General features: G+C 39.4%; 1 protein-coding gene across 1 annotated transcript in view; it reads left to right on the top strand.

Annotated features, from left to right (window-relative positions):
• The window catches only part of LOC138267779 (fatty acyl-CoA hydrolase precursor, medium chain-like), a 410,618-nt gene extending 407,312 nt beyond the window's left edge, over window positions 1-3,306 (top strand). The window contains exon 14 of the mRNA XM_069216979.1: window positions 2,534-3,306. Coding sequence (XP_069073080.1) covers window positions 2,534-2,720 — 187 coding nt within the window. The 3' untranslated portion in view covers window positions 2,721-3,306. The remainder of the gene's footprint in view (window positions 1-2,533) is intronic.
• The last annotated feature ends 10,464 nt before the right edge of the window (window positions 3,307-13,770 follow it).

Below are 13,770 nucleotides of genomic sequence, written 5' to 3'. Positions count from 1 at the left end.
TGTACAGATTTGGGAGGTTTCCCTAGGTTCTGGAATAGGTAGGGCTCCAAACCACAGCTATCCACTTTGCGAAACAAACAGGTCAGTTTTGCATGGAAAAGTTTTATGTACCCATGTTGTGTTTTGGGCTGTTTCCTGTCACTGCTACTAGCCTACCCACACAGGTGAGGTACCATTTTTATCAGACGACTTGGGGGAATGCTGGGTGGAGGGAAGCTTGTGGCTCTCTGCAGATTCTAGAACTTTGCATCACAGAAATGTTAGGAAAATGTTTTTTTATTGTCAAAGTTTGAGATTTGCAACGGATTCTGGATAATACAGCCTGTAAAGAGCTACATAAGTCACCCCATCCTGGATTTCCCAATGCGTCTAGTTTTCAAAAATATAGAGGTTTGCCTATGTGCAGGCTGAGCAAGGGCCTAAAATCCACAGCTAGGCACATTGCAAAAAACGAGTCATTTTTCAGTGGAAAAAATGTGATGTGTCCATGTTGCTTTTTGGGCTGTTTTCTGTCGTGAACACTAGGACTACCCACACAAGTGAAGTACCATTTTTATTGGGAGACTTAGGGAAACACAGAATAGTAGAGCAAGTGTTATTACCAATTGTATTTCACTCTATTTGTACCTTCCAAATGTACGACAATGTGAAAGAAAGAAGTAATTTTAAAAAGTACCCTCTAATTCACATGCTAATATAGGTACTTAAAAACTCCATATTTTGTGCCCATTTCGGAAATACATAGGTTTCCTGGATACTTATTTTTCACTATTTATACGTTACAATATGAATTGCTCTATACCCGGTACACAATGAAAAAAACATTGCAAGATGCATCTCATTTATTGGTTCTGGCTACCTCCTTTCTTAGAAAATCCACAAGCCCTATATATCCACACAACCAGAAGGGTCCAGCAGATGTAATGGCATACAGCTTTTGTAAATCAGCCGTCGTGGTGAGAAGTTGCAAATGAAAAAACATCACAAATGCCTGTTTTTTCCTACTAATTTTCAATATTATTCATTTTAATACTTGATTTCTTTGGGAAAACCTTAAAGGATCTTCACAAATTACCCCTTAATACATTCAGAATTGTCTTTTATTTTCAGAAATTTATAGCTTTCTAGGATCCACAATGGGTTTCACACCAGTTCCTACCAGAAACCGGAAGGAGGTTGAAAATACAAAATATAGGGAAAGTGGGCTATCTCCCAGTAAAAAGCCAAAACTGTGTTGAAAAAATTAGATTTTTTAATCATGTCTGCCTGTTCCTGAAATCAGGGAAGATGGTGATTTTAGCACCGCAAATCTTTGATTGATGCCATTCACAGGATAAGAAACAGGCATTTTCTTTGCAAGTGCTTTTTCCCATTTTCCCCTAAAAAAAATTTAAAAACCCAAAATATAGCTATATTTTGCCTAATTGTTCAGCCCCCTCCTGCGGAATCCACAAACCCTGGATACCTTTAGAATACCCAGGATGTAGGGAAAAAAAGGACACAAATTTAGCTTGAATAACTTATGTGGGCAAAACATTATGGAGGTCTAAGCGTAAACTACCCCGAATAGCCAAAGAAAGGCTTAACACTGATGGGGGTCAAAGAAAGGCTTAGCACTGGTGGATTGGGGGGGCTAGGAGAGAAAGGGTTTTAAAAGGTGAAGAGATATATATGTAAATGTATGGTGAAAGTTAGGGTTTTTTATATAAAAAAAAACATTTTATCATTTAAAGAGAAGCTACATTCTGAGGGTTTTCTCATAGATATGTGTTAAGCAGAGTATAAAACACTCTAGCAGAGTGTAGAACAATCTGGTATCAGTAGAATGTCATGATGATTCTTCTGTGTAGATATAATTGTTAGACAGTTGACTCTGTGTCCCAACTATAGCATGTGTTAACCTTGAATTAATAAATCAGCAGTTACACTTCAATAATATTAGATCTCTTCACTTCATTAACCCACACCCTGGGAGAAATAGCTCAGGGTTTCAGGGGCATTAATTTTGTATTTTTCAAAAACAAGATCCCAGCTTAGTAGTATGATTTTGAACTACAAAAAACTGTGCTTAGCGGCTGCATATACATAATTTTCACTAGGCAAACTTTCACAGAGATCTCCACCAAGCAGGTGTAAATCTCGAAGTATGGTGGATGGTCGTCCCCTGGGGGTTGGATGATATAACTGCCTCTACAGTGGCTGGACAGCAGAATGCCTATCAAACTTTAAATAACCTCTGTTTTATCCCCAACTTCAGAATGAGGCCCATAGAGTTCAAGCGTACAGTAAGCTGCTGGACTTTTCTTCAAGTCTGTTAAAATTAATATCACCTCTGTTAACAAATGTAAGTGGGGTAAGGATTTTTAAGTATTTCACTTATTCACTATTCTATTATTTACATTAACCCAGTGGTGATAGATTAGCTGGGTGCCCATTCTATAACACAGATGAAAAATACCTTGAAATAACAAATATTCTGTTCTGTTAACAAATGCAATTATTTTCTTAAAATAAATCACTGTTCTATTTACAGAAACCCCAATGGTGATGGAGTAGCTGAGTGGCCAGTATATGATGCTGATGAGCAATATCTTCAGATAAGCCTACAACAGAAGACAGGAAAGCAGTTCAAACAAGATAGAATGATGTTCTGGAGCCATACACTCCCTGAAAAAATTAATGCACTTAATGCACTAAAGAAAGAGCGTGAAGAGTTATGATGAACCACACAGATGAGAATGGTGCTTAAAATGCAATTAAATATTTAAAATCAATATGTTTCAATTTATTGCTTGGCTTACTACTTATTTTGGAAATGTTTAATGTACAGACTGATTAGGTGAATCAATTTGGTTTGGAGACCTTCCAACAAGAATTTTAATTAACCCTTCTGTCACACTAATGGCACAACACCAAACTAGATACAGCAGATTAGAGCTTGACCTTTGACTTGCCAGGAACAAATAATGTAAACTCAAAACATTCTGATCATCCTTCCTAAAGTTGCAAACATAGAATGTATTTAAAACAGCTGTTAAAGGGATCCCTTCACACATTAGAAAAGTTGATTTAACAATTAAACTAAAAAGTCACGTCAGTGTTGTTTGTATTCAAGACCTCCTTTTATATACTTAATATGTTTTGCTTCATCAATGAACCATGTCCATGGGCCTTACATTTAATCTAGGAGTCTATAACCCTAGATACTAGAGTAAAGGGACCAATAAATTATGTATGCATTTTCTTCTCAGTGATGTTGGGATCAGCTAAAGCTTGTGCACATTAAAAGACAAATTGCCAAAACAGTATATCTTTCTTTTGGATTTCATTGACCAAGTGTGAATGCGTGTAATGGATAGAATGATGCCTTGTGGTTTTTGCACATGTTCTATTTAATGAGCCCATTACTACATTTGTGTCATGCTGAATACGTTTCTTATCTGTATTTACACATAGACTGTCTGTTTGACTTTATGGAACTAGGCCAAAAGATGACTGCAAATTCAGTGATGCCAGTGTACTTAACACAAGATGCATGAGAATGCCTTGTTTTTAGATTTTTATGAAAGGGAACAACTACTAATACCAAAAAATCGGATTATGCACCTCTCTAAAGGCCCCTGCAAAAAAACATTTTTGTGCAATTTATATTAATGAGGAAGAAGCCATGAAGTGACTAAGGAAAACCGATGAAGGCTATCGTCGCGGAGGCTCTCATTATTCTAATGAGACTACTGGATTTGAGCAGCAGAATAGCCTGCGGTGTGGGAGACTGAGTCTTAACCCACTACAGGTGACGCCTGGCACCCCAATCCGGGTTTTGCTCTGGTTAACTAGCAGTGCCTCATCTCTACCCAAGAGCAGGGATGATTGGGCAGCCGAGCGTATGACACAATTGACACCTCAGGTAAATCATGGTTACTCAGATCTCATCCGTTTCTCTCAGTTACATCAGTCTCACATATACAATTATAAACAGAGGCAGTATATGTTTCAATAAGGTTTTAATGAAGCAACTGCATCTTAGGCAATAAAGCGTGTACTGCAATAACCAGGACGATAAAGCAGGACAGGATTAAAATTGTGACAAGGAGAGCAAAGCATAGAAATAACACTGCCATATTGTCACTAGAGTCAATAGACTCATTCCTACCTAGGCTATATTAGAGCACAGCATGTTAAGCTCTAGTTCTGCCCTTCAGGCTCCCCTGGGAAGACATCATCCCCAATACCTGAGCAAAGGGACAGGGAAGTGTTTTTATAATAAAACAGCTGATGTTCTGAGAAAATGGCCCTACTTAAAGACGTGTATGTTTCTATGAATACCAGAGACAAAGCGTTACCACGTTTTACCGGCAATCTATCTTACTGCAGCCTTGAGAGAAGCACAGAGTGATCAAAAATGTCTTGTTTAAGAATGTAGCGCTGGCCTAGGCAAAGAACAGCTAGATGGAGAGAAATAAACAAGACCACAAATGTGGCTATTGCGAAAATAATAAACTAAGCTGAATAAAATATATCTAGGTTAAAGTGCACGGCGACAGGCCTAGTGTGCTAAAATAATGTGCATGGAGCTATAACTAAAATGGCTACACAACACTATGGCACATGCCACTGTGGCTGACGCATGGGTTCCAGTGACTACATCATCCTTGAGAGGGTTCATGCACTTCGCATACTTAAAATGCCCTTGAGATGAAAAACAAAAATAGTACATTGCTTCCCACAAAACACAGAATCACATCAGAATCAGTCATGCTGTTATTTTATTATTTTACTCTTTTTATAATTCACTCATTCACCAATTACTTCATATACTACTTCATTTCTCCATAGTTCTCTGCTGCAGAGCTAGTCTGGATTTGTGAGTTTGCCTTCATAGGCTCTGGATGGTGATACAAGTGCCATTGGACAGACACTTGCCCAATCTGCAAGCATGGTATGAAACAGGTATGCTTAGTGGCTGAGTTTCTTTGGCATACCACAAAGTCCATGTGGAATTGATGTATGTTTGAGTAGCCTTCACAGAGTGCATCACAGGATTGTGAGGCTTTCAGACCCTCTGTCTTAACCCTGTTTAGTTTTGAAAGTTGTCAGTCACTTGGGGATGTGGACAGTGTACAACCCATACTAGGTAATCCCTTTCTTAAGTGTTGGTCTGTGAATGTGCTAATGGTCAGCAGTGTAAGTTCCTAGCAGCTCTTGTGTCATTGTTCTTAAGCTGAAATTGCATTTGACAATTTAGTTGTTGTATCGTACCCTTCAGTATGAGAACATCTGCATTACCTAGCATGGTTAGGGAACTCAAGCACTTTCTCCGATCTGAGCATTACTGTATTTGGTTCAGCGTTACCAAGCAGCCCTGCTGTGACTCTCCAATTCATGATGCAGGTTGCCTGAGCTGAACTTGCTTAAATGTTTGAGGGTTTCTCACTCTTGCATATTTTGATACCTTTCCTCTCACCGGCCACTCTCCCTTTTGTTTTTCTCTTTGAGGGTCAAATCACTGAGTTCTTTATGTGGTGATATTTTCTGAACTGGGTGTTTCTCCAGTAAGATGAAAGACTATTTAGTGGTTTGTGATACAGTTTAGGAACTACATCACAAACAAAAGCTAGCATTGTGATCTACTGTGTGGTGAGAATCAACTTTATTTGGTTAGTAGGCTTTAGTTTAGGCCATGTTTATTAATATCCTGTGGAGCTCTAGTAATCATTAAAACCATGTTGTCTCACAGGTGTCTGGTGTTGCACCTTTGGACAATGATCTTTCACCGCTATCATAGGCTGTAATATTTGACATGTGTTATGAGCATTTTACTACTGTAGGCACAGTTATACAGCGTTGGATTGGTAAAATACCATTCAAGCCAACCTAGAATGAAGAAAAGCAACTCCCAACTCGTGTTTTGCACTAGTTAGAGCTCTTCATGAGTGGTAAAATACGTTTGTAATTTTTCAATTCAGTGTGGATGGCACTGTGCTAATCCTATGCTTAGTGACTTTGCTGTAAAAATTACAAGAGGCTTTCTGCCCAAAACATGCAATCATAAAAATAACCACAAGAGTTCCTTGCAATACAGTTGAAGGGCATAGAGCTGCAGCTCGGAGAGCTTAAAAAAAATATAAGAAGTTCTGCGGTCATGTATTTAATGACCCAGGAGACTCACTGTTTTTTTTTTAAATGTTGACGGGTGACTGCTGCACTCCCTGTAGCAAACCACAACATTAAAATAATAATTGGTGGTGCCCCTGCCTGTACTGGCCCCAGGGTCCCCATCCCCAGGGACCTTATTTTATTTTAAGGGGAATTGGGCATGAGGACCAGCTCCATGAGCCAATAGTGGTCCCAGGATCCCCCATCCCTGGGGCCAAAACATATATTTAAAGGGACCTCCAATGGGTTCCTGGGTGCCCACACAGAGCACCCACAGCACACTATGCTAGAGGTAATAGAGGGAGGCCCAGGGCCTCTATGGTTCTGCCAGCTCCCTGCATGTATTCATCCCACATACATCGAGAGCTGACTTTCCTCTCGCCCAGACGGAGCAACTGTTTTTGTTTGCTCCTCCAGGCAGGAGCAATTTGAGCTTCTCTGTCCTCAAGAGCACAGGCATGGCGGCCACAGGGGATGAGGTCCCCAGAGACTCCCAGATATTCAGGAAGGGTATCCACATGCCCCCCTCTCCCAACATTTTTTACTGTGCTACACCTTCCAGGCACTGGCCCACCCTGGGGATATTTTTTTTTAAGTAGCCTTTTTAAACATGTTTACTTTAGATTCATTGACCCTCTGCTAATTTGCGGTAAAAATATTTTTTTAAAAATGTTTGTGGCACGGGAAAAAGTCCCTCTGGTACCCTTCCATCATAAGAAGGAAGGCAGGTATCCCTTCCCTGCCATTCTGCATGCATTTTTTGTAGGACTTGGGACTGAGTCCAGAGTCCTAATATGGCTGCTGCCACATCGGTGTTGATGTGGTAGCAATCACATCTCAGCTTGAGATCGGTCGGATCAAATTCTGTGGCACTTGATATATAAAATGTTTTTCTGCCTTAATTGTTCAAAAACAACTGAACAGATTTACACCAAATCACAAAAAGTATGATTTCTGGATCAAGATCTAGGTTTCTGCCAAATGTAATGCAGATATATTCAGCCATTTTGGCTGGAGCTGTGTCTAAATTTCCTGTGGAAAATGAATGGGACCAACACATTTTGGGACCGCTCCCATATTCTTGGCCTCCACTTGATGGATCACCCCGATGGAATGAAAGAATTTTGATGCTTAAAATGTGATTGTCCAGAAATGAACAAAGATGCAAGAAAGACACCCAACAGGCCTGTCATAGCTTCCTGTGGGAATTTTCTTGGAAATTTATGGACTTATGTCTTTGTTGTCCGCTGGATACCACACTACCCTCATCAATTGTGATTTTCGTTTACACACATACATGGTATCACTTGGGATACCAGCTGTTTACTCATTACCTTTGTCTGTGCCCTCTATATAAGTATTAATCACTCACTTAAGGTACAATACTGCAAGCATTTTGTAAGGACTAGGCATATTGCCTATTTGGTTTTTGTTCTAAATTCCTCATCAATATGACCTCTTTCTGTTTGAATATTTTTTTTGTTTGTTTTGAAAACACAGTGTGTAAACAAATTAAAAGAACTGCAGTGGGCATCTGCTTACCCGCAAGCTATGCCAATTTGGTGGTAAGCTGGTGGAAGGAGCAGATGGTCTGTGTACCCAATATGGTCCCATATAATGAACATATTATTACATGGATTAGATAAATAGATAATCTTTTTATCATTTAGGACAATAAAAAATGTCTAGCTGTGGAATTCAAATGATTACAATTTACAGTTCACCACGGCTAATAGTAATTAGGCCATTGATTTTCTTGACCTCAGAGTAAAAATTGAAAATAATCAAGCTACCACAGTTTTTTTTCTAAAAAAGAAAAACAAACAGCAGCCAGTGGTCAGCTCTGTGCAGAAAGTGGGATCCGGAGAAACTGAAGTAGAGTGTTGCATTTGGTGAATGTTTACATGCCAAGCACAGCTGAAGTGGCAATGGCAATTTTTTCAGAGAGCAAGCATCCATTTTCATAAGATTTTGTGAAACATTTTATCCTTCCTGGGTTGTAGAATGAGCATGATAGAGTGGACAGGATCAATTTAATGTATCCCTCTACATCTCTAGACAAATGGATAAGAGTATCCTAGTAATCACATCTTTTAAGCTGCAATCTACTGTTATCATTAAGCTAATGAAAAAACATTAGCAAATTCTACTCTCACACTATTTTGGGCAAAACCATCAATGCCAATCTTCAGGTGAACAGATCATTGAGAGATTAATGAGGAATGAATTAACTGCGGTGAGAATATACAATGTTCTTGTTTCTTTGCATGTAACAAGTCTAAGGCATGCCTAAGTAGCTACAGTGTGAAAACGAATGTTGTATTCCACTCAAACAAAACTGTTCCAGAAATACAATTTCTGAGCTGCCCTCCAGACTGTGTGATATGTGTTAGTATGCCCATGTGACATGAAGTATAAATACACCTGGGCAAAAAAGCATTTTGGAACATCTTTTGGCCATCACATAGAATCATAGATTTGTTTTCACAATAGTAACCCTAATCTCCCAAGATTGAATGTGATAGTTCAAATCAGACAGAGAATGAGAGGTGAGAGACAAAGAACCTGCCCTCTGGCGCCTAGGGTTAAGGTAAATAATTTAATTGGAGACCATATTTTCATCCAGTTTTAATCATGAGGAAGAACTGTGTATTAATTTGGAAAACAATTAAGATGTTGTGATGTATAATGAGGGTATTATACAATAGTTTTTACATATATAAGTGTATATATTTTTTGTTTTTGTTTACTTTGTAGGATTTCATCCAGAGATTCTTTCTATACTCACTATAGTCTACCCACTAGGGTATTAAGTAATTAGAATTGTTATGTAGAAGGGGTTGTGAACATATTTGAATATTCGAAGGTGATTTATCATGCATTTTGTATTTGGATGTATGGATAAAATGAGGCTGGTTGATTTATATTTATCATGTCAGCCAACATAACAAAGGATTGATGTTATATGTATTAGGGACAACTGTATTCAGGCAGTGATCTTTATTGTTCACTTGACCTATATTTTGAAATGTGGCTGTAAAATGCACTAATATTGATGTCAGTCCATGCTTCCACATCCACTCCAACATGGTGTCCACTACAAAACGTGATAAATGTGATGATGCTTAGTTATTCCTATTATTGTGTTTTGGAATAAATCCACACTGATTTTCAATACTGTATTTACCTGTGAAAAAGGCTGTTTCCGAAACACGCTGGGTTTTATGATGCTTCAGCTACATACTATATAAACTTTGCACAATGAGTGTGCTCTCAATGGCTTTGGTCAGTGCAGTTTTCCAGACTCATCTCCCTCAGTCCCCAGTAACCTATCATCTGCAAGGTCTGAGGAAACTCTGACTAGATGGCATTTTAGAAAATTTGGAAAGTTTTATATATATATATATATATATATATATATATATATATATATATATATGTGTGTTTGTGTGTTTGGCAGGGTTATTTTATTCAAACTGTTTAAACCTGGGTCAGTGACATGAAAAACACTATATCAAAATGCATAAACTGTCCAAACCACTCATATCATTCATTGACTCTGCTTGTCTTTCAGCCTGTAAATCACTTGCTTTATTTGTACTATAGAAATACTATATTCATACATACTCTAATTTCTGATGTTTGCTTGCACTAATGCTATTACTTTTTTTGTTATAATCATGCATCTATTTTTCAGAACTTGGGTAGTGCATAATAAAGATCTGTAGATAAATTACTCAGTGAGTGTGCACTGATTCTGTGGTGCTGAGGGAGGGAAGCCCCCTACGAATTCCTTGCTGCTTCTCCACAGGTTTGATATGCCCCTATACTGATCCTACCCCTGCTATGCCTACAGAGGGAAATGTGAGACCTCCTGTGTATTCTGTCTACAGGATCCATAGATTATTACTACTGTCTCTGTGGTCTAAACCGGATCTGTCTTGTGTGATTAAATCTTTGTTGCAAGTCACAGTCCCCACCAATGTTCGATACCTCAACATTTGATTACATTTTATCCATTGGTACTTGAGGATTGCAGTCATCAAAATGTCTTCATAACATATGAGATTTTTACCATGTGGAAATTCAGAATCCTCATTTAGTAGTATTCTCTGATTAAGAGTATGAGTCTTTCGCTCCTTATCCGGTACTAGTGTGTAGAAATGAATTAGACTACTTTAGTGTTGAGAAAGTGACACGCTTGGTGTAGTTACAGTTTTGTAGATAATTTTCACTTTATTTCATCTTGCATATCTACCCATTAACTATCATCTTCAATATGTTAGAAATTAATTACCACTTAGGAAAGGGTTTATGCCCCACTCTTCTCTCCTCACAGCCTACTACTAGTCAAAGCCAAATGGTAAGCTTTTGTGGTTTGTTAAAACTATCAAGACAAATGATAGTGCATAGGTCTGTTGTCAGAATGAGTGTACCACATACCTAAAAAGCCAAAATATATTTCCTTTTTTTTGGTCCTCATTCGACAGCCAGTTGTTTCATGGTCCTCTTGGAGAGGGGAAGCTCAACACTGTTCCCTTTCTTAAACTCGCTTAAGCCTTCGCAGAATGATGATCTTTCTGTACCTATTCTCTCCGCAGAGCAATAGTAAAATTATTAGGTAGTTATGGTTCTATTACACCAGGCTATAAAGGGGAGTCACCTTTTCTCTGCCTCTCTCTTGTCACTGGCTACATCTCTTTTGCAGATAGGGCTGGCTTCAACAACCCAGTCTTGCCTCGATGGAGAGTCTTGTGGTTGCCAGTTCTTACAGATTTTTCTTTTTCGCTAGTAACATTAGGAGAAACAACAATCCCTTTGCCATTTATTTAATCCCTTTGGTGCTGCATCCATCCTAAATAATATCAGGGGGTGGCCTACCTTCACTTTAGCACCCACAATTTCACTCAGCTCCCCAGTGACCTTACTCCAAAAGACAGCTAGATCCTGGCACTCCACAAACATACGCTTGTCATCAGCATCTTCCACATTGCACCTATTAGATCTTGAAGTTCCTTGGGCAATCTTGGCCATCCTTAGGGGGTTCAATAGGCCCTATGGAGCATAAAGAAATGGTTTGCATTAACAGTGCCGGCTTCACCATCTTGTAAAGACGGTCAAAAGATACTTGCCATAGTTCCTGGCATGTAAGCTTCAGCAAGTCCTTCTTTCAGACCTGACAGGCCTCTGTAATTTTCACATCTTCTAACCATATCCCAATATGACAGGGATACTTCTTTATTGATTTTTTTACCTCTCCACTTTTCCCCCTTTTCAGATCCTATTTAGTCCATCATGAACACAAGAATTCAAACTTCACTACCTTCCTTCCTGTCCACGCTGAAAACCCTTGACAGGCAATCGAGGCTTCTTCATCTCTGAAATACCACCAGTTTATAAAATGTCCCCACTGTAGTGATCGGCTAAGGCTATCTTTTAGCCATTCCAGGGTTCCGGGGGAGTTCCAGATAGGGGCCAGACCCGGGTAATAGTGTACTCCCATAATTTTCCTTTTGGAAACATAAGTTCTGAACGCTGACTTGAATATCTTCAGGCACACTTGTTTAAAGAATTTGGGATCACCAAACGTATACAGAAATGTTTCTGGGCCAAGATCAGTAAGCAAGGAAATATACAACATTCCTAAATGGGTATCACCATGGGGGTCCTTGTTAAAAGACCAGAGTTTTTAAGCTAAAAAGCATAGCAATTCTTTTGAAAGTCAGGTAAGGTCAGCCCCCCATGTTTCAGTTCTTCCGGGCAATTCTAGCACCCCTTGATGCCCAAATGAAACTGGATATCCTGCCTTGAAACCCCCCAATCTGCTTTTCCAGAAACAGCAGAGGTATAGTATCGAACAAGATCGTCACTTTCGGAAGAATCATCATCTTTATGATATTCACCCTTCCATAAATACCTAGCAACACATTTTCCCACCTTCTCAGTAACCTATTTATTTCCTTACAAACTTTGGCTAAATGTTTCCCCAGGAGCTCATCAAAACTGTGTGATTTGGACCTCCAGATATCTGACCTTATTCTTTAAATGGAAATTCCAACTCACACTTGGCCACACCATCAGCTCCAACTTATCCTTATTGATCCAATATCCAGATAGCTCCCCGAATCTTTCTGCATGCTGTTCAAGCTTAGGGATTAAATGCTCTGGATTAGCCATATACAAAATTAAGTCATCGGCATACAGAGTGACCTTGATGGAAAAACCTTAATATTTCAAAGGGAGCATAGACTGATCTCATAAGATTGCCTGCACCAGCGGCTCTATATATAAGTTAAAAATAAGTGGTGAAAGCAGACACCCTTGCCTAGTAACCTGAGTAAGCAAAAAGGGGGACGTGACCGCCCCATTTACCAGGAACCTAGCTGTGGAGCCTTATAAAGTGTTTGTGTGGTCTTCACTAGGTTTAGGGGTAGCCCATATACCTCCAAAACCTCTCAGAGATAGGTTCATTTGTCTTGATCAAATGCTTTTGCTGCATCCACCAAAGCTGCAGTTAATGGGGAGTTTAGGGTTTCTGCTAAGACAATAGTCCCTGTAAGCATGAGTTAACTCACAAAGGTGCCTACCTGGAATACAACTTTTTTGGTCTGTGCTGACCACTGTGTTGGCTCGTGCCAAGAAGGAGACACCTCTCTATTGTTCAGATCAATCTCATTTAAGAGGGATTTCCAGACTGGGGCCAGGCTCTTAATCAAGTCTTTATACAGTCCTGAAGGAATCCCATTGGGACCCGCAGCCTTCCCATTACTCATTTTAGCCACCTGATGCCTGACATCGACCTCACTAATCTCAGCCTGCAGATACTCGCTATATTCCTGAGATAGCTCAGGTAGGTCCTTATTTGACAGCCAGTCTTTAATATTCTGGGGGTCTGAATATAAGTCTTCATGATAAACTGTGATCAGGGTTCTTAACAATATTGCTCTAAGATCTCTCTCAGCTTTCAATATCCTTCCCATTCCTGCTGCCACCAGAATGTCTAATCTGTTCCTGACCAGCTCTGCCTTTGTTTCCCGCACCTAAAGTGCTCCATTCTTCTCCCCATATTCAAAATGTTGTAATCTGCTTGTATTCCACTTTTCATGTGTCCTTTGCTCAAGGGCAGCCCTATATTTACCCTGTACACTCTCAACCTTGTCCCTGAGATTTACAGCCTGACTTGCCGTTATCTGAGCTCAGGCCTGCATTTCCCTTTCCTTCTGGGCGATTCGGTCAGTCACTTCCCCTAGCCGCTTCTTGAACTATATACGTTTTACATGGACTTTCTTGATTATTGACCCCCTCAAATATGCTTTATAGGCATTTCATACTTATTTTCACTCGTGCTGCCACTATTACTCTGGAAAAAAGACCTGTAATCTTGAGCTAAGCCCTTTTTCATATCATGATCTTGCAGGAGTGTTCTATCGAAGGTCCACTTTCTCCTAGGCTTTTATCCAGGTAACTCTATTTTCAAGTGCCCTGCAGCATGATCAAAAATAGTGGCCAGAGAATGGGTAGCTGACTTAACATATTGGAACAAATGTGTTGCGCCTCTATTTACCTGGATGTTCCCGCCATATATCTATTAACCCTAAGTCCCACATCATATCT

Source organism: Pleurodeles waltl, chromosome 12, assembly GCF_031143425.1.
Source record: "Pleurodeles waltl isolate 20211129_DDA chromosome 12, aPleWal1.hap1.20221129, whole genome shotgun sequence".
Taxonomy (NCBI): domain Eukaryota; kingdom Metazoa; phylum Chordata; class Amphibia; order Caudata; family Salamandridae; genus Pleurodeles; species Pleurodeles waltl.
Note: the sequence above shows the minus strand (reverse complement) of the source record. Positions and strands in the feature narration are given on the sequence as shown.